The 24,868-nt window shown below is 46.1% G+C and overlaps 1 protein-coding gene across 5 annotated transcripts in view; it reads left to right on the forward strand.

Annotated features, from left to right (window-relative positions):
- AIFM3 (AIF family member 3) overlaps positions 1 to 24,868 on the forward strand; it is a 122,269-nt gene that overhangs the window by 73,624 nt on the left and 23,777 nt on the right. For 3 of the 5 annotated variants that reach the window (XM_075324579.1, XM_075324594.1, XM_075324586.1), the window contains exons 12-16: positions 2,520 to 2,635; positions 14,764 to 14,835; positions 15,937 to 15,966; positions 18,744 to 18,807; positions 24,735 to 24,811. In XM_075324579.1, the coding sequence (XP_075180694.1) occupies positions 2,520 to 2,635; positions 14,764 to 14,835; positions 15,937 to 15,966; positions 18,744 to 18,807; positions 24,735 to 24,811 (359 nt within the window). The remainder of the gene's footprint in view (positions 1 to 2,519; positions 2,636 to 14,763; positions 14,836 to 15,936; positions 15,967 to 18,743; positions 18,808 to 24,734; positions 24,812 to 24,868) is intronic. The other 2 variants (XM_075324602.1, XM_075324610.1) reach the window with 1 other exon arrangement.

A 24,868-nucleotide genomic window follows, 5' to 3' on the forward strand; every position in this document is an offset into this window, starting at 1 on the left:
GAGGGAGGTCACAGCCCGAGACCTGCAGGAGAAAAGGTGCCTAAGAAGGTCCGAAGCCCAGGCTAGAGGACCCCTTTACAGAGGGATAGTAGAAGACTTCAACCTGAAAAGCGGATACGGCTTCATTGTCGTGAAAGGAATAAAAGAGGGCATATTCGTAAATCGGAGAGATGTTCAAGCCCACCTGCCCAGAGGACATTCAGGCAGAAATTTGAAAATTGGGGACTTAGTACAGTTCACCTTGCATCAAGGAGAAAGGGGCTACTATGCCTTAGACGTAGCACCATGTCCCAGACAAGAAAGACAAGAAAGACAAGAAAGACAAGAAAGACAAGAAAGACAAGAAAGACAAGATAGAGATAAAGAACCAGATGTAGAAACAGACGAAGATCAAGAAAGGAAAGATAAAGAACCTACAGATGAAACAACCACAGACAAAGATCCTACAGATGAGACAACCACGGACGACGACGGAGAGCAAGAAAGTCACAGGTGCCAGTGCCCAACGTGCCCACGCCCTAGTGAACAAGAGGAGTAAAGTAAAGGAAAGTAAGCAGTTTTGACCAGTTAAAGTTTTGACAAGTTTTGTTTGCAACGTTTAAGAAATGCGCCCACAAAAACTATTGTGAGAAATAAACTTAAGGCTATGAACTTGCTATAGCCACAAACTCTCGCAGTGTAAATAGTTACACCAGTGGCACCACCACCAGGGCCAGCCTGTTTAGGGGCTTGGCTCGTCTGCAACCAGGGGGGCCCGTCCGTAGAAAAGGGCCTTGGCTCACCTGCGACCAGAGAGCACGCCTGTTTATGGGGCCTTGGCTCACCACCACAAAGAGGGTACCTGGTCAGCACCAACTGTGGAGGCCGCCTCTGCATCCTGCCAGAAGAGGCTGACGGCGCGGATCCACCAGGCCAGGTATACCCTGAAACCACCAGCCCATGAAAGCCGCCTCTACATCCTGCCAGAAGTGGCTGAAGTCGCGGCCAACGGGAGAGGAAGATTGGAGGAAAGGTCTGGAGAAACGGATGGCCCAGACCTGGTTACCAACAGGACCGGTGACCTGCCTCCTGAGAGGGTTTTGGGTGGGTTAACGGACTTGTGGGTGGAGGGTGGTGATGTACGATAACTGGTGATCTTAAAATGTTTTACCATGTTTTAATGTTTTATGCATTTTAAAATGTTGTCTTGCAGCCCGAGGACGTGCTGGTGATAACTAAGGGGGAATGTGGCGCCCCTGACCTGGTCAGGCACCACTGAGTACTGCACCCATGCTGGGGACAGTACAATACAGGTAATCCAGAAGGCTGACAGGGGTGTGGAACACAGGCGCATAGTGATCAGGTCTCACACATGTACCCATGAGAGGACCCCTGGGGATCCCAGGAGGGGGCAAGCCTTCACCTTCACTGGAATAGTGGAGGGGGTAGAGCCTCCATCTCCTCTCAAGGGGTGTGGTAAGAGAATCTGGTTGCTAGGTGGCGTAGGCAAGAACAGGAGAGGAGGAGCAGTGAGTCAGTTAGAGCAGAACTCCATAGGGCTCAGTGAGGAGCAGACCTGTGGGGCTGTTGCTGTCTAACAGCGCCCGCGCAGTGGCTACAGACGGGGGAGAACGGTCAACTAGGAGTGCTGCCTGAAAGCCAGCTTCAGCTAGAGAGTGCACGGAGTGGGAAGTAAGGAGACTGCTAGAGAGCACCAGGCCCAACCGGGCGGCAGATCCCGAAGCGAAGATAGATCCAGCTTTCTTCTGCTAAACCTGCCGGTGTGGGGCTCTCAAAGCCCACACCACATCACCACAAAAGCCGCAGCCACGTAACCGCAGTGAGGGCCCATAGGTCATAGGAGGCAAGAGGCTGGAGTGGCCTGGTCCGGGGAACAAGCATACGGCGAACGAAGGGGAGAGAGGCTGCAGCATCTTCCCTGGGCGACCCCCATAGGGACTAAAAGTCGGGGTCACCCCAAACCACCAAGGGCTAAGGAAGGCGAGTCAGTAGTCACCCTCATAAAGTCAGCCTGAAGGATACCTGGTTCCTACCTGGTTCATCTCAGCTACGCCCGGGTTACTCACCCTGCCATCAAATGTGAGTAAAAACCCTGAAAGACATCCTGCCTGTGTGGTCATTCTGCGACTTGTGGTACTACAAACCTACATCGGGCCCTGGGGCTTGCCTCACTCTCAGGAGGCTACTACATCTAACTGCACCCACCATCAGCCCCAGGCGACCCTCAACCTGCAGTGGCGGTCCCTACTGGCCGCAATACTGAGAGTGGCGTCACGATCAAACAAGAAGATTTCCTACCAGTGACGGAGATCCAGCCGAGTGGAGTCCCTGAAGGTAATGCACCGACACTGCACCGGCGGGGCTTCACATATCAATCAATATATGCTGTCTAGTGACACTCACGTTTATTAGACCCGTTCTAATAATCTAGTACACCTGGAAATTGTTGCAACCTGAATAACCAATGTTTTGTATGTAATGATTTTTTTTTTTATGTAGCTCTCTATTTATTATTATAGGCATGGAAGTGGCAGCTTATCTATGTGAAAAAGCGCACTCTGTTTCTGTGGTAGAACTGGAGAACATCCCCTTTAAGAAATTTTTAGGAGAAAAGGTTGGCCTTGCAATCATGAAGGTATAATAATAATAATAAAAAAGTTTTTTGCAAAGAATGACATTTTTGACCCCTATAACCTTCAGCTGTTTGAAAATAACATCCCTTCTCTGCTCCAGCATGGGCTTTTTTTGTTGATAGGCTGCAGTGACATTATGATTAAAGCACACATGACCGCTACAGCTAATCACGGGGATCAGCAGTGGAAGACACTGACAATGAAAGGTCCCTGTGAGGGGTTGTCTCTGCCCCCTCCATATAAACACACATTTAAATGCATATTCATAATAGGCACACATACTGTATATAAAATACACATGCTAATACATAATACACACATTAACACATTATGCGTATACTGTACATAGTACAAGCCCAGCAGTGATGACAAGGTATTGTGCACGAGATTGCTGAGCCCAGTGATTGGCTGCAGTGGTCATGTGCAGTGTAGCTGCAGCCTGTTAATGACTGGAGCAGCAGTGGCGGGTCAGGAAGTTGAAAAAATCTCTGCTGGTTAGTTTTAAACATTCAAAACTTATGGCATCAAAATGTAATTCTTGAAAAACGCCTTGAATTATTGTGTAGTTGAAGGAAAATAATTGCACCAAATGATCACCAAGGATTTCACTTGAATATTATTATATTTTATCAAGTGACTGGATAATGATTGGCTTGTTATCATTCTACTAATATGTTTATGATCTAGAATAAGCCTTTATCTGTGATAAAAGACCAATCATTATTCTTTTATTTATGTAGCTCATAATGAATTGTATGATGTTAGGGTGCAGACTATTTTTTTTCCTGACGCCCCCTTTTTTAATCAGATAATTTTTATTGAAAACTCCAAATAGATATTTTCCATTGTCATGTATGACAAAATAATTCCATATTATAAAACATAGACAAAGATATTGACCACTGCCATATATGACCGGTACACACATTTGATGGACAGTGACAAACTGTAAGTTTTAAAGGACTTCGACCAACTTGGATTAATGACCACTCAAGATGTAGAGATGACACCAGAAGTCAATAGGAGAATCGCTATGGGCAAATCGACAGTGAAGTCAGTGGACAAGGTCCTCAAATTAAGGAACGTTTCACTGGTGACAAAGACATGGCTGGTACATAGTTTGGTCTTTTCTGTAGTAACATATGGCTGTGAAACCTGGACAATAAAAAAAAAGACAGAAAAATAATCAATACCTTCAAAATGTGGTGCTGGAAAAGGATGTTATCAATCCCATGAATGGCAAGAAGAACAAACAAATCAATTTTTGAACAAATCAAGCCAGACATGTCTCTTGAAGCAAGGATCACCAAGCTGTTACTTGTCAACTTTGGACATATCAAACGAAGACATCAATCACTGGAGAAGGACATCATGGTCAGAAGAATAGAAGGAACAAGCCGAAGAGGAAGATCAGCAGCCCGATAGCTTGATACAATCAAGAAAACAGCGAAGACTGGTGGACCTATCTAGGCTTGCACAAAATTGACCTTCCTACAGATCGAACTGAAGGCTGTTAAAAGAAAGATAGAAGAAAACATAGCCAAAGCTTTACAACTTCAGTTCACTAGCCTTTCCTGCCCCCCTTTGCTTCATTTTTGATAATCAGGTTATCCTATAATTTTTGTTCCCCAAAAGGGCCCCCCTATACTGCATACACAGAACAGCTGTAGTTATACACAGGTGGACTTAATTTACTAATTAATGTGACTTCTGGTGGAAACTGGCCACTGAGGATATTATTTAGGAATAACACAAGAGCTTGATGCCAGCTGACACTACACAACTGACATCAACCCCATAAATCTTTACACCGATTGCATCCACACCAGGGCAATTGGGAAAAGCTGAGGCGAAGAGCCAGAATGGGCACATCTTATATTTACTCTGTATAGAGTCTGATGTATTAGGCCCACCTCAATGGAGAATTTCATACTGTAAATACAATAAGGATGGGCCGCTGGTCGTGGGCCACTCCTGTGTACTTACAAATAGGAATAACGTTTGGAACACCATTCTAAGTCCGAACTGGGTGCAAAAACCTAAAAAAACATCACTATGGGGAGATAAGGTATGCACACCAGTGACTATGTAAGGGGAATACATGTAATAGCAGAAACTGCTGTGTGAATACTGACTTGAAAAATCCAATAGCTATATGTAAGAGTGAAAATGTGAAAAATGGAATCTGCATTACTGCCATGAACATATGAATCAAGAGAAATTTAGCTACTGAATTGATCAATGCAATAGAGCCCCAACACTACGCCAAAGTATTTCTCTACGTTGGGGTCCCTAGCTTGTGTGTGTCCTCTCATGCAGTTAAAAAACCTACCGTGTATGGGAAGCTGAGACCCAGGCCATTTATGCGTATGATGTGGATTGGCAATAGGTGTGGTTTGGGAGGGTTCACAAACGAAAAAATACTAACAAATAGGAATAACGTTTGGAACACCATTCTAAGTCCGAACTGGGTGCAAAAACCTAAAAAAACATCACTATGGGGAGATAAGGTATGCACACCAGTGACTATGTAAGGGGAATACATGTAATAGCAGAAACTGCTGTGTGAATACTGACTTGAAAAATTCAATAGCTATATGTAAGAGTGAAAATGTGAAAAATGGAATTTGCATTACTGCCATGAACATATGAATCAAGAGAAATTTAGCTACTGAATTGATCAATGCAATAGAGCCCCAACACTACGCCAAAGTATTTCTCTACGTTGGGGTCCCTAGCTTGTGTGTGTCCTCTCATGCAGTTAAAAAAACCTACTGTGTATGGGAAGCTGAGACCCAGGCCATTTATGCGTATGATGTGGATTGGCAATAGGTGTGGTTGGGGAGGGTTCACAAACGAACTATTTGTTAGTATTTTTTCGTTTGTGAACCCTCCCCAACCACACCTATTGCCAATCCACATCATACGCATAAATGGCCTGGGTCTCAGCTTCCCATACACGGTAGGTTTTTTAACTGCATGAGAGGACACACACAAGCTAGGGACCCCAACGTAGAGAAATACTTTGGCGTAGTGTTGGGGCTCTATTGCATTGATCAATTCAGTAGCTAAATTTCTCTTGATTCATATGTTCATGGCAGTAATGCAGATTCCATTTTTCACATTTTCACTCTTACATATAGCTATTGGATTTTTCAAGTCAGTATTCACACAGCAGTTTCTGCTATTTCATGTATTCCCCTTACATAGTCACTGGTGTGCATACCTTATCTCCCCATACTCCTGTGTACTTGGCCCCCTGGCCAAAATTTGCCAACCATACTCTGTCTCTCACAGAACCGAAAGTGAGGATGTCCCATCCATCAGTCACCTGACCACTGAGGCCACTGATTGGCTGCAGAATCAGGAGACTAATGGCTGGGTCATCATCCTACCTAAAGTGGTGGGGGTTAAGAGCGGTAAGTAAAGGCCCAATCACACACAACGACTTACCAGTGATTCCGAAAACGATGAGGATCGCTGGTAAGTCGCTGGGAGGTCGCTGGTGAGATGTCACACAGCCAGACCTTACCAACGATGCAGGAACGATTACAGGTCGCAGTAGCGACCTGTATAACGATCTCAGCAGTCACTGGGACTCTGTCACACAGTGTCAAACACAGCGATGTGTCCTGCCCAGCAAGACATCGTCCTTGAAGAAAATGGCCTGGACCATTCTGCAACGACTAGCGATCTCACAGCAGGGGCCTGATCGCTGGTAGATGTCACACATATCGAGGTCGCTAACGGGATCGCTACTGCGTCACAGAAACTGTGACTCAGCAGCGATCTCGCTAGCGATCTCGTTATGTGTGACTGTACCTTAAGACTTTGTAAGATTTTGCAAACAACCAGAACACCATACTATACTATTTGAAACTTTGAAAAACCCATTGGACCAGACAATGGATTATGTTTATCTGTATTTATCAGTCAGATGATAATGATGGTCACAAGCTGTCATTGTTTACTTTGTTAGAGAGATCTAGTGTGAAGCTGTGACTTCTCCACTTGTTTGATTATGGCAATGACAGAGCTGAATGTGACAGGAGCTGTGTCACATTATTAAGATGAGAAAGGAAGCAAAAAGAAAGCCAAAAATTTAGAGGCAGAAGAAGGGACAGAAAAGTACAGTGATGTCAGGTTTCTATCTGGGAGAATAATCAGATTGTTAATTAATTAATTACTTATTTAATTAAGTAATTAATTTGAAGTTATCAGAAACAAGGATTTATATAATTGCAAAATAGAAATTTCTGAAAACTATGTAAAGAAAATGACTTTGATTATTAAACTATCTATCAAGGTCATGGTCAGCGATAGAGGAAGTGCTGAAGAAGATAACAAACAAAGACCATAGTCTCTAAGGAAGCCAAAAGAACCCCCATATTATAAAAGACACAAGTCAGGCCTTCTTAAATTCATGGTTTATGGCCCAGCAGCCGATAAAGTTAAAGGAGGTACTGAAACTTCAGATGCACCAAGCGTTATGAACATAAACACTCTCACACATGGCTAATGGATCAGAGGAAGACCTACTACAGGGAGATGTCACACTCACATCCAAGTCGTACCTGTACAGACTAGGAAACCTAAGCTGCACTACTTAAACACCACCTCAGATCTGACATACTAAAAGGCCATGGAGGGGTTTCTCATACATCCTGAAGGACCAGAGGGAGGCTACTACACAATACCAACAATAGAAGAGGAAGGTGTGCAGGAAGATACTAAAACACATTCATATAAGGAAGAGAGGGAAAACTAAAGAGAGCTATAAATAAGCAGATCAAGTAAAACCACCCAAAAACCTGAAAGAGGTGAAAAGAAAAGGTGCTGGGAAGTAAAATAAGCCAACTTATTCAGGAGTGAACCAAGAAGGGAGAACTAAGACAATGCGAACCATCAACATTTGAGACAGGGAAGAAAAATCAACAGCCCAGCAGACAGTGAAACCGACCGTGCAGCACAGGTCACTGGATATCAAATCCCCAAACTGAGCCATGACAACACTAAACCGATTATGTCTGAGGTGGCCCATCAGTCCCTTTTCGAAAATAACTCCTAGCACATAGTAATAAATGGCCCATGGCTCTTAATTCCACCACCCTTTGACCTTTTTCACCCGCAGCTTCTCATGCCGGCAGATCATTGTGAAGTAAAATAAGGTAATACTGTATCATAAAATAGTAATTGCAGCACACTCTTATAGAATGCAAAAGTGATATTTAATGGATTTATAACACACACTATGTACAATTTCAACGGGCAAACTGCGACTTAACTGTGACGTTTCAACCTAATTGATTCTAATCATACAGTCGCTCTGTTGTATGTATGGAAATGTCTTATTTTTTTGAATCAATAGGATGCCATAAGAAGAAAACTAGTTAGCAGGTAAAGAAGGCAGACTGGTGCTTGTAGTGGACCCGGGATACTACAATGCCAATTGTCGATACAGCGACTTTGATGCAAACAAGGTGGAAACGTGTGTCAGCTTCTGGGGTCGCTTGCCATTTTCTTCTTGTGGCATCCTATTGATTAAAAATAAAAAGACATTAACACACATACAACAGAGCGGCTGTATGATTAAGACCAAATTGGGTCGAAACGTCACAGTTAAGTCGCAGTTTGCCTGTTGAAAATTGTACATACTGTGTGTTATAAATCCATTACATATCACCTTTGCATTCTATAAGAGTGTGCTGCAATTACTGTTTTTAGTATTTATATGGGTTTAGCACCCCTGTGTTGCATGCATCATGTTTAATATATGTGTTCACACCATTTTCTACATTTAATACCGTATCATGACACAATCTGCAACGTTCCTCTGATGAGTCTGCGCAGCCGTCAAAAGTACACACGAAATGCGTAGGAAGCGCACATGATAGTGATGCACGGGCACCTTAGTTATAACGATCTATCACCTTATGCTTTGAGCTGGGCATGAGAGTATCAGAAGCGTGGTGAGATGCTGCTGCACTGTCCTCAGTCAGATCCAGGCGGACTGGTCCGTACTGACAGCTGCACTGATCGGCTTGATCTGCTTCAACACAAAATTAACAGTCACTTATTTCCAGGTCTGGGGACCAATAATGGAGAGTGCAATTTATGTCACGAGTGACTGAGTCTATAAATGTATATAGTCATCAGCCACTCTGACATTTACATCAGCACTCTCTAAACATTATGTAAATGTATCATAATAGGGGAGACTCCAGTGAATAATTGCTACACAATTGAGTCAGCCACATTTGGGCTCCTCATCCGTATAGCACAGCATGGCTTGCCCTGTGGTTTGCGCTGCATGGTCAAAAGGCTAATGTTGTTTGTACTATTTTTTTCCCTGGCCATATTAATAACAGAATATTTTTTTGACGGATAATAAATTATGCATCACGTCAGCCTGAAATTATATCAATGTGAGTGGATAGATCAGTTTTAGGCACATATTTCACACTTAACATGCACTTTAGGCACATTAGTAATGTCCACGATCGGACATTATAGGATTTAATTTTACTATTACTGAATAAAAGTTAAATTTTAACTTCAAATGCATACAGTCTGTGAAAAACTGTAATTGATTTTTTTGCAGGATCACATCTATTATGTACAGTGAATGAAACAACCATTAACCCTTCATGCTAAACAGTAATGATGTAATACTCTGATCACATCCCCTGATCTGCTGATGTACTGATGGATTCAGTTAAAAACACTTGTAAAATGTAATATTAGCTTTAGTATTATGCAATTTAACAATTCTCCTCATCAGTCATAATGTTAAATCACTGACACATGAAAAGGAATGAAGTATTTTCTTGTGTCAATGACCTTTGTCAAGGGGTGAATTATATTAAGCAGCAATTGAACAATCAGTTCTTGAAGCGGATTTGTAGAAAGCATTAAAAATGGGAAAGTGTAAAGAACAAGTTTAACAAGGGAAAAATTGTGATGGCTAGAAAACTGGGTGAATTATCTATATATATAATTGCCTTATTCTGTCTGTCTGTCTGTCTGTCTGTCATGCTCCAAAATTGTGTCCTTACGGTGACACAAAGCTGATTGGCCGCTGGGCTCGCCATGGCCCCGCCCCCCCACACGGATTGGCCGCTCGCCCAGGCTGCGCCCCCACACGGATTGGCCAGCCGCTCGCCCAGGCTCCGCCCCCCCACAGATTGGCCTCTCGCCCCGGCACCCTGCAGGCATTGGCAATTCGGCCACGCCACGCCCCGCCCCCCTCACGCAATGCACGCTAGCTCTGGCCCCGCCCCCTCCCTCCCCCCGCGCATTCCCCGAACTGACACGGCTGTCACGGAGGTGAGTACTGTACTCCCCCCCCCCCCCCCGCGCATTCCCCGAACTGACACGGCTGTCACGGAGGTGAGTACTGTACTCCCCCCCCACCCCCACCCCCCCCCGGCCCCCGCTCGCACGGGAGTGGTGTGGATACGTTGGTAACCATGCTCGCATGGTTACAAGCGCATCAAGGTCCTGCTGCGGCGGAAGATCCACACGCACACACATAACAGCACACACACAAACATACACACACATCAGATCACACTCACTCTCACACACACCTCACACACACCTCACACACACCTCACACACACCTCACACACACCTCACACACACCTCACACACACCTCACATCGCATCCACACACTCACAGCATCCGGCGATATCGCTTGCTTCTCGGCCTCGATACTGTGCTGTTGTGACCTTCCAGGACCTGACGAAGGATCACATGGCCAGAGGCATGTGGTATCTCCGGATGTTGTGAGTGTGAGCGCGTATGTGCGATATCGTCAGTGTCTGTGTGTGTGAGTGTATGCGATCGGGTGTGTGTGAGTGTATGCGATCGGGTGTGTGTGAGTGGATGCGATCGGGTGTCTGTGAGTGGATGCGATCGGGTGTGTGTGAGTGGATGCGATCGGGTGTGTGTGAGTGGATGCGATCGGGTGTGTGTGAGTGGATGCGATCGGGTGTGTGAGTGTCGGCAGAGGAGCACGGCGTGCTGGAGGAGGCTGGGAGCAGAGAGGCTGATCATGGGGAAGGCTGGGAGGGGGAGGCTGATACTGGGGGAGACTGGGAGGGGAAGGCTGATGCTGAAGGAGGCTGGGAGGGGGAGGCTGGGAGGAAGGAGGCTCGGAGGAGAGAGGCTGATCCTGGGGAAGGCTGGGAAGGGGAGGCTGATGCTGAGGGAGGCTGGAAGGAGAGAGGCTGATGCTGGGGGAGGCTGAAAGGAGAGAGGCTGAGGCTGAGAGGAGAGAGGCTGATGCTGGGGAAGGCTGATGCTGAGGGAGGCTGGGAGGGGAAAGCTGATGCTGGGGAAGGCTGGGAGGATGGAGGCTGGGAGGAGAGAGGCTGATCCTGGGGAAGGCTGGGAGAGGGAGGCTGATGCTGGGGGAGGCTGGAAGGAGAGAGGCTGATGCTGGGGGAGGCTGGAAGAAGAGAGGCTGATGCTGGGGGAGGCTGATGCTGGGGGAGGCTGGGAGGAGAGAGGCTGATGCTGGGGAAGGCTGGGAGGAGAGAGGCTGATGCTGGGGACAGAGAGGAGAGGCTGATGCTGGGAGGAGAGAGGCTGATGCTGGGATGAGAGAGGCTGATGCTGGGAGGAGAGAGGCTGATGCTGGGGGAGGCTGGGAGGGGGAGGCTGATGCTGGGGGAGGCTGGGACAAGGGAGGCTGATGCTGGTGGAGGCTGATGCTTGGGGAGGCTGATGCTGGGGGAGGCTGGAAGGAGAGAGGCTGATGCTGGTGGAGGCTGATGCTTGGGGAGGCTGATGCTGGGGGAGACTGGGAGGGGAAGGCTGATGCTGAGGGAGGCTGGGAGGGGGAGGCTGGGAGGAAGGAGGCTGGAAGGAGAGAGGCTGATCCTGGGGAAGGCTGGGAACGGGAGGCTGATGCTGAGGGAGGCTGGAAGGAGAGAGGCTGATGCTGGAAGGAGAGAGGCTGATGCTGGTGGAGGCTGATGCTTGGGGAGGCTGATGCTGGGGGAGACTGGGAGCGGAAGGCTGATGCTGAGGGAGGCTGGGAGGGGGAGGCTGGGAGGAAGGAGGCTGGGAGGAGAGAGGCTGATCCTGGGGAAGGCTGGGAAGGGGAGGCTGATGCTGAGGGAGGCTGGAAGGAGAGAGGCTGATGCTGGGGGAGGCTGGAAGGAGAGAGGCTGAGGCTGGGAGGAGAGAGGCTGATGCTGGGGAAGGCTGATGCTGAGGGAGGCTGGGAGGGGAAAGCTGATGCTGGGGAAGGCTGGGAGGACGGAGGCTGGGAGGAGAGAGGCTGATCCTGGGGAAGGCTGGGAGAGGGAGGCTGATGCTGGAAGGAGAGAGGCTGATGCTAGCGGAGGCTGATGCTGGGGGAGGCTGGAAGGAGAGAGGCTGATGCTGGTGGAGGCTGATGCTTGGGGAGGCTGGGAGAGGGAGGCTGATGCTGAGGGAGGCTGGGAGGAGGGAGGCTGGGAGAGGTAGGCTGAGAGAAGAGAGGCTGATGCTGGGGGAGGCTGATGCTGGGGGAGGCTGGGAGAGGGAGGCTGATGCTGGGGGAGGGTGGGAGGAGGGAGGCTGGGAGGAGAGAGGCTGATGCTGGGGAAGGCTGGGAGGAGAGAGGCTGATGCTGGGGACAGAGAGGAGAGGCTGATGCTGGGAGGAGAGAGGCTGATGCTAGGATGAGAGAGGCTGATGCTGGGAGGAGAGAGGCTGATGCTGGGAGGAGAGAGGCTGATGCTGGGGGTAGAGAAGCTGATGCTGGGGGCAGAGAGGCTGATGCTGGTGCAGCATGGGGGATGGAGCACGATGGGGGGGTGCGCAGCATCGGGGATGGAGCATGATGGGGGGTGCACAGCATCGGGGATGGAGCACGATGGGGAGTGCGGAGTATGGCGGATGGAGCACGTTTGGGAGTGCGCAGCATGGCGGATGGAGCACGTTTGGGAGTGCGCAGCATGGCGGATGGAGCACGTTTGGGAGTGCGCAGCATGGGAGATGGAGCGCGATGGGGGGGTGCGCAGCATAGGGGATGGAGCACGATGGGGAGTGCGCTGCATGGGGGATGGAGCACGATGGGGAGTGCGCTGCATAGGGGATGGAGCACGTTTGGGAGTGCGCACCTCCCCCCAACACACACACACACACACACGCACGCGCACTGCACAACACACCACACACCACACACACACACACTGGGAACCACAAACAACTGCCCTACACAGACACCCACACACACAGACAACGCTGCACACACACAACACCCAACACACAAACACCGCGGCACACACAAATATACGCACATACCGCACAACACACACATTGCACAAAACATACCTCCCCCCAAAACACACCACACACACACAAACCGCGCAACACACACACAACGCTACAGACACACAGCGCTCCACAAACAACGCAACACACGCAACACACATACAACACCGCTCTCACCCCCCGTCACACCCAGACAACACCCAGAACATGTACAGCCCCTACACAAACACTTGGTAACTGCACACAACAACATCTATATATATATATATATATATATATATATATATAAAAAATCATACATGAACTACACAATACGTAAATTCTAGAATACCCGATGCGTAGAATCGAGCCACCTTCTAGTATTTAGATAAAATCAGTAATAACAATAATAAGGTGCTTGTGCATAAATTGTGCAAACAACAGCAAAGTGCCACATGGCAGCGCATAGGCTTGATCTCACCCAAGCTTCATCCATGGGCTGGACTGCACATCGGTCCCAAGGTGAAAGGTCACAGGCCGGAAGGATCAGGTAGACAGGTATATTACAAACCCTGTTGTGCCCCGTGAATGAACTTCCGCCCTGACAAGGGCAGCACCCAAGTAGAATGTCTGCCCCACAACCAAAAAACAAACAGTTCCTCCCAACGCGTTTCCCTCTCAGTAATGAGAGTTCCTCAGGGGAGACGGAGGAAAAAATTGGGAGAGATCAACCTGCAGTGGCAGGGATCAACACAGGCCAACAAGGTGATGGACCTATGTGTGCTGGGCAAATGGTGGCGCTCAGTCTCTGATAGAACTAATGCCTTTATACACCCTTAAACCATGTAAACCCCCACATCTGTGCAAAAAGCTATACTTACTGTGAGCATGATGGAAACCGATAATCAGCACCATGCCGGCGTCTGAGATCACAATCAGAGCGACAGGTACCGCCCCCTTGCGTTCCAGGTTGGAGCGCATCGCGCCCAGATTACACGCAGTCACAGACTGCATACCACAGTGCCAAACGCATATTACCGCGCTCCATACTGGGGCGCAGAGGAACCAATAGGAACCCTGCACGCGAGCCCTCCCACAATCAGATACCATTCTGGGAGATCCGGACCGGAAGTCAGCGCAGATCCATCAACTGACGGCTAAATTCACCAATCAGAGATGAGCATTGGAATAGGTAATTTCCGGTTATACTGACAGGAGCGTCCCCAGTGATATGTAAATACGTCACAGTGGGCAAAATCCGGACATAGCCGCTCAGTGTGCATCCTATCATCACCTTGTTGGCCTGTGTTGATCCCTGCCACTGCAGGTTGATCTCTCCCAATTTTTTCCTCCGTCTCCCCTGAGGAACTCTCATTACTGAGAGGGAAACGCGTCGGGAGGAACTGTTTGTTTTTTGGTTGTGGGGCAGACATTCTACTTGGGTGCTGCCCTTGTCAGGGCGGAAGTTCATTCACGGGGCACAACAGGGTTTGTAATATACCTGTCTACCTGATCCTTCCGGCCTGTGACCTTTCACCTTGGGACCGATGTGCAGTCCAGCCCATGGATGAAGCTTGGGTGAGATCAAGCCTATGCGCTGCCATGTGGCACTTTGCTGTTGTTTGCACAATTTATGCACAAGCACCTTATTATTGTTATTACTGATTTTATCTATGTACTAGTAAAAGTTAAGTTTTAGTCCCTGCTGTAATTCCTGTTACTTTTTGGACTATAGGGCATCACTTTTTCTGCTTAGCAGATTTGCTGTTGTATTTCGTGAATTATATTTACAACATTAAATCTTGTGTTGTGTTTGCAGTGCTTCAAATATATTGCTAAAATATTAAAAACATATTACAAATGTATTTTTTTCTTTCTAAGATGTTTGAAAGCAACAGAGTGAAGTTTTACATGCAGACAGAAGTTTCTGAATTAAGAGAACAAGAAGGAAAGGTACAGATCTATCTATCTATCTATCTATTATACCTATATGTCTATCTATTTCCGTGTTTCCCAGCGCTTGAGCTTAGTTTTGGGGTAGGGCTTATTTTGGGGGAAGTTTACCACCCAAAAAAATTGAACCTTTCCCCAGGAGAATCATACTTGCCATACCCCGGTCATCTGCATCGCTCTCATGTACTCAGCGGCCACTCACTGCAGGTCCTTGTCTTCTCTACAGTGGTCCTCATCTGCTTCCAGCTGGCAATCACACACACATCACACACAGATCACACACACATCAGACACACACATACACCTCACTTCCAGTAGACAGGGCGACCTGGGACTCTGTGAACGTGAGGACGTGCGGTGGAGTGAATCTAGGACCTGCGGTGGAACACATCAATGCTTTCCACCTCAGGTCCTTGACGTGTTCTACTGCCGGTCCTTGTGTTCCTCAGTTTCCAAGGTCACTGGAGCAGAATGGTATCACCGGATGTATGTGTGTGGTGTGTGTTTGTGTGTGTGGTGTGTATGCATTCCACCGCATGTCCTCGATGTGTTTTACCACAGGTGTTCGCATTCCACAGAGTTCCTGTCTGGTGAGTATGATTGCAGGGTCTGTCGTCTTTCTTTTGGGGGTATCTGCTTTCTTTAATGAAGTGTCCTGCAGTATTCTTTAACTTTTTTAGCTGCATGGACACTTCATTATTGAACTGCAACTAGGGTTTATTTTCATGGTAGGGCTTAAGTTTAAGCCTTACTCTGAAAAGGGCTTATTTTTGGGGTAGGGTTTATTTTCGGGGAAACACTCTATCTATCTATCTATCTATCTGTCTGTCTGTCTGTCTGTCTGTCTGTCTGTCTGTTTGTCTGTCTGTCTATCTATACACAAAAATTAGAAGCAGCACTTAAGCAATATCATGCAATCAAATGTAATTGATATGTGATTATGCAGTTTACTGTTACCCCTGTATATGTATAATATTTATATATACTGTATATATACATATATATACTGTATATATTTATGCACTATGAAACTTCTTGACAAATCTATCATCTGTTTTCTTTGTGAGAACTCTAAATCATGGGCTTAATTTTCTTTTGCAGCCAGCAAAGGAGTCGGGCATATTTTCTGAGGTCTCCGCTTTTCTATGTTTCACTGCACTGACTTCAATGTGATGCTTTATTTTAAACAAGTATTAAGCAAAGGCAAATCTGAGCATTAGCTTATTTATGTAACTTCTGCATTCGCATTCATTTTCATGGAGCTATAGGCGCTATAAGCCACTGCATGGTGACTCTAAGAGAACAATACCTCCGTAAGGATTTGCCCCATTGCTTTTGAACTTATTTGTGTTCACTAGAGCTGATCGAACTGGCCAAAAACCAGGACCGGCGGATCACCGCTCAATTAAAAAAAAGTCCGATCTGCCCCGAAATCCAGTGCCCATATAAATCAAAGGGGACCAGAATCCGGAGATTAAAAACTTTGGTGCAAGGGATTAGGGGGGTAGGAGCGCGCGCGGAATACTCACCCAGGCTGTCATGGCGGCAAACTCCTTCCGGGTCACACTTTCCTCTTCAGTATTCAGTATTCATTGTTTTGCCAGCCCACCGGTGCATGTTATTAGTTGCAGTTAGATGCACCCCCACCCTGAGTGGCAGTGTGTCAGCTGACTGCAACCAATTACAGGCGGCAGGATGGCGGTGAAAGCAGTGCAAGTGTCAGCGGGTCAGTATGGTGAGTGTGTATGTAGACAGAAACACATGCACACTCCTGTCAGAAGTGTGCGCAGCTATGCCGGTGATGTGATGTCAGACTCGTACAAGTCTGGTATGACATCAGCCGCCACAGCCTGCGCTCTCTGAACATGAGCGTGCATGCACATAGAAACACATGCATGCTTCTGTCAGAAGTGTGCGGCTGTGCCGGTGATGCGCTGTCAGAGTCGCGCGAGTCCCTCGCAAGTGTGATTCCAACCTAAGAGAAATTGCATGCGGCTTTTTTTTGTATTCAAATAAATAATTAAAAAAAAAAAAAAAAACGACGTGCGGTCCCCTCTAATTTTCATTCCCAGTCAAAATAAAGCCGGCTGGGGGCTGGTATTCTAAGCCCGCAGCCACCCGGTATTGCCGCATCTATTAGATGTGACAATCCCGGTGCTATACTGGCTCTTCACCTTGCCCTGGAGCGGTGGCAATCGGGGTAATGAGGGGTTAATAACAGCGCACAGCTGCTTCTAATCCCTAGGTTTGTGATGGCACAGGCGTCTATGAGATACCTGCATCACCCTAACCTGTAAATGAAAGTAAATAAGAACAAACAGAGAAAAATCCTTTATTTGGAATAAAATACAAAAAAGAGCCCTCCTTCACCACTTTATTAACCCCAAACACCCTGCAGGTCTGGCATAATCCACACGAGGTCCCACGACGACACATCCAGCTCTGCTACATCTCACAGCTAGCGGCCATAGAGCACGACTGTTGGCTGTGAGTGTAGCCTATGACTGAGCCGCGATGACTGCAGGCAGACACTGTCACATGCTGGGGTCGCGTCTGCCTGCCACCAATCACAGAGGACAGGACGGCTGGTGGGCGGGGAAAGCGTGGAAAGCTGTGTGTATGCGATGAGCCTATTACGCAGTACAATGCCTACAAAGTAAATGTGCGACCCTGAAGCAGTGTGCCGCCATGACACCGACTCTCGGTAAGTATGAAACGCTGTTTTAATCCTGTTTTTCTTTATTTTTCAATTATTTTCCCCAGTGTCGGATCCAAATCGTGCACCCGGAATCCCGGGCCCGGCACCTGGGCATCTTTGAAACCGCACGGATCCGGACTTTTACAGTCCGGATATGCTCAGTCCTAGTGTTCACAATCTATTGATAGCAAACATTGTCCATAGGTTCCCAAACAGAATGAAACTTTTACTGTACAAAATATGTTCTTTGTAGAATGTCTCTGCAGTTAAAGGTGTAGTCGAGTACACATTTGATAACAATGTTTGTCAATTTCTGATTCCCAGTACAAACTAAAAGCCCCCTGTAATAAGTGTCAACAAAACCAAATACAACAAGTGATGGAAAAGGCCACAATTCTTTCAGTACAGCTTCTGTCTTAATTCATTCAAACATTTGAAGTTGTCAGTGCTGTTTTTTTGACTTCCATTAAGAGGAATTTGTCTTCAGGTTTTTGCTATGTGATATGAGAGCAGTGTGATGTAGTGGTGGAGACCCTAATTCCAGCGATGTGTTATTTACTGGGCTGTGTGTTGCTGTTTCAATAAAATCAGGGTTTAATCAGCAAGAGATTATCACTACAGCACTAGGTGTCTTGTGCCTCCTAGTCAATCGCTCTGTGTAACCCTGTACTCTGGTTAGGGTCTGGCGTATATTTCTGTCCTAATTTATGCCACTTTTTTATTTAAATTATAATTTGGGCAACCAAGGAGGGCTCCTAGCACTCAAAACAGGACGTCAAAAGATTACAAGAAGACCAAAAATAGGTGAACGCATTGTTAAAAAAAATCCAAGGAGTCCACTTGGCAGCAAGAATCAATAGATACATTTTGACAGAGTCCCAGAGCAGATGAAGAAATCACATAGCTTCTCCATCCTGCCATGAGTACAACGTTTCGACCTACCATAGGTGCTTGAAAAAGACTAATGGTAGGTTGAACTGTTGCGTTCATGGCAGAATAAAAAAGCCCTGTGATTTCTTCACCTGCTCTTGAACACTGTCCATTTTTAGCTATTAAATTATATCTTTGTCAGCTTCACACTCTCACGCCCTGCTGTGGAGCTCCACACTCTTTTTTTCCAATATTTTCACACAATTTTGACAACATTTTTTATCTTGGCCTTGTCTTTATATTTCGCCTGGCGTCACATGTTTAATGTTATGCATTTCAGCTAAAAGAAGTGGTGCTGAAGAGTGGGAAGGTTCTCCGAGCTGATGTTTGTGTCATTGGAATAGGTAAGTAGAAATTAATGCCACTGAAATAAAGTCCTTATCTTTGTGTTGTGGACTTACGATTTAGGACTAATTCACACAACTGCATGGCAGACATATTTAATTGTCCTCGGCCTGACCAGAGATTTCTCAAATCAATCAAGCAGTTTTTGTATTGTTTTTGCTATCATTTTACTGGTGAGAGTGACTGCAGCGTGCAGGTGAGTATGGAGGTAACAGATGTCTCCCGACAATTGTCTTCAACAGAAATCAATGTAAACCTTGGCAGCGACTCACACCTTTGGGAACCTATTCCCTGTATGCACTGGGGGAGCTGTGGGCACATACACAGCTTATACAGTTGTGGCCAAAAGTTTTGAGACGGAAACAAATTTTGTTTTTCACAAACTTTGCTTCAGTTTTTATAGTGTCAATTTCCATTAACTCTGGATTGTTATGAAGAGTGATTAGATTAATTGCAAAAAATTGCAGTCCTTCCTAGCCATAACAATTAACTCAAATAAGCACTTCCAAGAATTATTTTATTACTTAAACCTGTCTAAATGTGTATGTAATGTAAAGAGCTATACAATATTCACCCATCACCATCTTCCCCTGTTTCCAGCCCCTCTCCTGTACCCTTCTCAATCACGTTACTGAAATTCTGACTCGCTAGATCACACAGATGTTTATTTTACAATATATTGCAATTGAGCCTAGTTTTGATGCCTCATAAATTTACAATGTAAAAATGACTTTTAGTTCACACTTAATTCCTGTGTAATACAGTGAGACACAATTTTGACATTCACATGAGTGAGAAGTGTACTGGAGCTACGCTGGAAAGTGGGGAAAATGGTGATCAGTGAGTATTTAATTGCACTTACACTACATTACATACACAGACATTTTAAAAGGAATCTGTCAGCAGGTTTTTGCTATGTAACCTGAGGAGAGCATGCTGTAAAGGTTAAAAAGACAAAAAGCAATTGTGGTTCTCTTATCAGTGCGTGTGCAATTCTAACTAAAGGGTTTATTATCCTGTGATTAACATTGCAGGACTAGAAACTTACCTGTCTCCTGCTATGATTGACATCTCACAGTCAATGCACAATCTTTATTGAGAGCCTTCATTGTTTCAGAAGGGCTGCACCAAGTAATCTATGTGATACACCATTGGATTAAGAATCCCCTTGCCTGTATGATGTTAATGTCAAATGAGGTAGCAAAAACCTGCTGACATTCCCTTTAACCCTGCTGTTCTGTTTGGTCAAAAATGACCGAATTTCAAGTTTGAGTTTGTTTTAACACTAGAAGTCCCAGAGAGGGGTCATTTAACATTTCTACCTTTGGAAGCCAGAGACAGGTCGAATGACCTGAAGGATTTTAGCTAACATCCTATAATCACCGTCTTTTGTTCTGTAATTAAGGCCATTACTGTCGCACCACAGGAGGTTGTTGTTTTCCATTGAGTTTAGCCATTTAGTTTCTAGTTAGTTAGGTCAGTTTGGACTAAGGGTCATTTGACCCTCTTTCGGGACTTCAGGGGGTAGCTCGAAATTTCTGGGACTTCTAGTGTTAAATATTCATTATGCCGTTCTGAAATTTGTAGTTAATTGACTTTTCCTCATTTGAGGGGCTCTTACTATGGGTTGGTATTTATTTTTTTTTGTTTACTTTTTTCAAAAATAATCATAATATAAGTGTATTGTAAATCCGAACCAAACATTATGGCTAAGGTAATAAAAATAAAAATTGGGTTTGCTTCTTTAATAAAAAAAACCATCATTATCCACTTAATTTCAGTCTTGCCATATAAATACCTGCCTACATAATTTCAGAGATATTTTGAGAACACTTGAAACTATTGTCTTCTTCTGTTAGCCATTGTTACCTCCAAGGAAACACATGCAGTCATCATTTCTTTGCATCAAAAGACCTTAACAGGTAAGGATGTTGCTGCAAGATTGCCCCTAAATCAACAATTTTTCGAAGTGTCAAGAACTTCAAAGAGAAAGAGGTTCAATTGCTGTGAAGAAGGTTTCAGGATGCTGAAGAAAGTCCAACAAGTGCCTGGACTGTCTCCTAAAGATTATTTAACTACGGGGTTGGTTCAGCACTAACAAAGTGAGGTGAAGGCTTTTCAAGCTTGGCCTGGAGTTGAGATGGGCTTCAAGAAGTCTGTTCTCTCCTAGAAAAAATATGAAGGAGAGACTGACATTCTGCAGAAAGTACAGAATTTGGACTGCAGAGAATCGGCATTAAGTTATGTTCTTTGATAAAACCCATTTCAGGCTGTGTGGGACATCTGGAAAAATGATTGAAACAGAAAAGATGAACACTACTATGAGTTCTCTGTCACGTCAAGAATAAAGTATCCTTAGACCGTTCACATGTGAGGTTACTTTTCATTTATGTGTGTAGGCTCGCTCACAATTTTGCCTAAGAACACTGCAATGAGTAAAGAATGGTATCTAAACATCCTCCAAGAGCAACCTCTCTCAGCAATTCAGGAGCAATTCGGTGATGAACATTTCTTTTTCTAGTGGTCTGGAGATTGTGTCACAATGCATAAGTGACAACTAAGTGGCTTTGTGAACAAAACATTGAAATTTTATCTCCATGGCAAGGAAACTTCCAAACTCTCAAACCCATTGAGAACATGTAGGCACACCTCAAAAAGCAGATGGACAGACAAAAACATAAGTTGTGATAAACCCCAAGCACTGGTCAGTCAGAAATATATATAGGTACAAGACGGGAAAAACAAACTGGTTCTGGAGAAAGCCTATGTACAAAGTCCGATCTGCACAGGTGTGTCACTCCATCGGCAGGTCAAATTTCTCCTCTTCTTCAAATTGTACGTTCATGGCTGCTGCCCACACAGTCAGTCAGGATTTGGCCCAGAGTAAAGAAAATCCCGGCACTCACTTAGATTGTGAAATAATTCAGTCCTTTATTCACATTTCAGTACCTTTCAGCTCGTCCCGAGCTTTCAACAGCAGGGAAGTATATAACACTGAAGTTTACCATATATCGTAAACCACGGAAGTGGCATGATATCAATGCTAATGGGGCGCCCAGCGACTTCAGGTGCCACAGGGTACTGCACCTCACCCGAGGTGCAGAATTCATCTCGGATACAGAGGAGGTTGTCACCGGTAAACAACCAACAACACACTCAACCAACACATAACACGGGAGCTCTTCCACTGGGACTAGGCTAGGGTAGGTGATGGGGTGGCCATCATAATGTATGGGACCTCTTGCCCACTAGTTCAGGAACCCGGAGGCGGGGCACCAACAAGGGAGTTAGAAGCCATCTCACACAGTAGTCAGTCAGCTCTGGGCGCAGCAAGCGCCAGGTCGCATTCAGGAGGAGATAAGCAAAGACACAGACAGTTCGAGACCTGTGGTCTGGAGCTGGAAGCAACCCCTGGTTCTTAGGAAAGAAGGGAGATCCCAGGGTTCGAGGGGAGTGTGGAAGGCACCCCTGACTTTTTCCACGGCCCAGGAGCTGGGGTGGAGGGAAACCGTCGAAAAGGTGACGCACAGAAGGAAACACCGGCCTCGACCTCTGAAGTATCCGGGATCGGCTGAAGCCCATCACAGCATAGCTCGGTGCTCCAACGGCGGTGTGCTTCCAGTGAGTAAAGAACTTGAACTGCACCCTGTGTGTCGTCCCATTACTGCCAGTGCTTTTCTCATCACGCCCCTGCACCTTAGGCGACTACTGCTCCTAACATCCTCCCTGGGACCTAGCTCTACCTGTGTAGAGCTGTAACACCTGAGCTGCGTCACCATCCACCCCAGCAGAGAGACATCCCGCAGCAGCGGCTGATAACTGGCCGCACACCACAGTGGGCGTCATGAACAACTACCCCATCATCCCCATCCCCGTCTTTATTGACACCGCTGGGGTCATGGAAGCGGGCAAAACTACCACGGCGACCCAGGAGCAGAACCGCGGCCTGGTGATAGGTAACCTCCGACCTTGTGGGCACGTCACTAATTACATACAAACTAAATTCAATAATATTAATTATAGATATAATAATCAAAAATATTTTATATATAAATATATAGAGATAAAACCTGTTAACAAGTAAACACCAAAACCATATTTGGTATACAAAAGAAAAGAAAAAAGAAGAAAAAAGAATGGAGGTGTGGGTGGGAGGGGAAGAAAATTACCGTATTTTTCGCTTTATAAGACGCAATTTTGTTCCCCCAAATTTTGGGGAAAGTAGGGGGTGCATCTTATAAGCCGAATATACGGGGGGGGGGGTTATATATATATATATATATATATACATATATATATGTACACTGCAGGGTCCAGGGGAGGTGGGGGCGCTGCTGGGGGCAGGTGAACGCTGCGGCGGCAGCGTTTGAGCTTCTGCTCCCGCTCATATAATATGCACAGCCGCTGTCCATCTCCGGTGGTGCTGAAATCGCACCGCAGTGAGGGGCTGGGGTAGCGGTGCATATTATATGTCTCTGTGCGCCCCTGTGATGAAACATGCCCCCCCTGTGTTAGATTTGGCCCCCCGTGCTGCTGCTCATTCTAAAATAAAAAAGCTTTACTTACCCCCTCCAGCGTTTCTCCCCGGTGTCCTGCTTCCACTGTGATCAGGCAGGCAGAGATCTCAGTCTGCTGTGCCGATGACATGACCGCAATGAGAACCTGGAAGTAAGGAAGAGAAGCACGGAGGGAGACAGGAGGGAGATCAGCGCTGGAGGAGGTAAGGAAAGAGGGTTTTATTTAACTATGGGCAGCAGCCTGGGGGCGATATCTAACACAGGGGGACTTGTGCGATCTATAGGGGCCAAGGGCAGCACTATGGGGGCGATATCTAGCACAGGGGGACTTGTGCGATCTATAGGGGCCATGGGCAGCACTATGGGGGCGATATCTAACACAGGGGGACTTGTGCGATCTATATAGGGGCCATGGGGAGCACTATGGGGGCGATATCTAACACAGGGGGACTTGTGTGATCTATAGGGGCCATGGGCAGCACTATGGGGCGATATCTAACACAGGGGGACTTGTGCGATCTATATAAGCGCCATGGGCAGCACTATGGGGGCGATATCTAACACAGGGGAACTTGTGCGATCTATATAGGGGCCATGGGCAGCACTATGGGGGCGATATCTAACACAGGGGGACTTGTGCGATCTATAGGGGCCATGGGCAGCAGCATGGGGGCGCTATCTAACACTGGGGAACGTGTGCAATCCATAGGGGACCATAGGCAGCACAGGGGAATGTATGCAATCCATAGGGGGCCATAGGCAGCATAGGGGAACGTGTGCAATCCATAGGGGACCATAGGCAGCACAGGGGAATGTATGCAATCCATAGGGGGCCATAGGCAGCACAGGGGAATGTGTGCCATCACAAGGGTGCTATATTCAATATAAGGGGGCCCTATCCAGATTAAGGGGGCTAATTTTAGGATGGGGGGCTATGAGGGACATATACCCTATATGATTTGTTAGAGGGACACTGGCATTATAAGATGGACCCCATTTAACATTAAAAAAAAAAATTCTCTTTTCCTTCACCAAATTTGGGGGTGCGTCTTATAATCAGGTGCGTCTTATAAAGCGAAAAATACGGTATATACAATAAGACCACATGCAGCAAAACTTTGTGAAAACCAAAATTTGTGTCAGCCTCTAAACCTTTGCCTCTGACTGTTGTGTATCCTCCCATGTACATAGTTTTTGCAACACTCCCCCAGCTCTTTGTCATACTCCTGTTTGCTATAAATTGGAAAATCATTTTAATTGTCCTTTTATATACAGAGAAATACAGTACAAAAAAAAGCAATGCATGCATTTTTTCTAATGCTTTGTAAGTTAATTGGTGACTAATAACTTGCTACCCACTGTAGCTACAGCTAAAAGAGTATACTAATTGCAAAAGTTTATTATTTTAGGAGCAAGTCCAACCACGGGTTTTCTAAAACAGAGCGGCATTACCATTGATTCCAAAGGATACATCCCAGTGAACAAGGTAAAATTGCAATTTGAGTCTTACTTATTTGTGATTAAAATGTTTTTCTGTCTTTAG

The sequence above is a fragment of the Anomaloglossus baeobatrachus genome, chromosome 1 (genome assembly GCF_048569485.1).
Source record: "Anomaloglossus baeobatrachus isolate aAnoBae1 chromosome 1, aAnoBae1.hap1, whole genome shotgun sequence".
Taxonomy (NCBI): Eukaryota; Metazoa; Chordata; class Amphibia; order Anura; family Aromobatidae; genus Anomaloglossus; species Anomaloglossus baeobatrachus.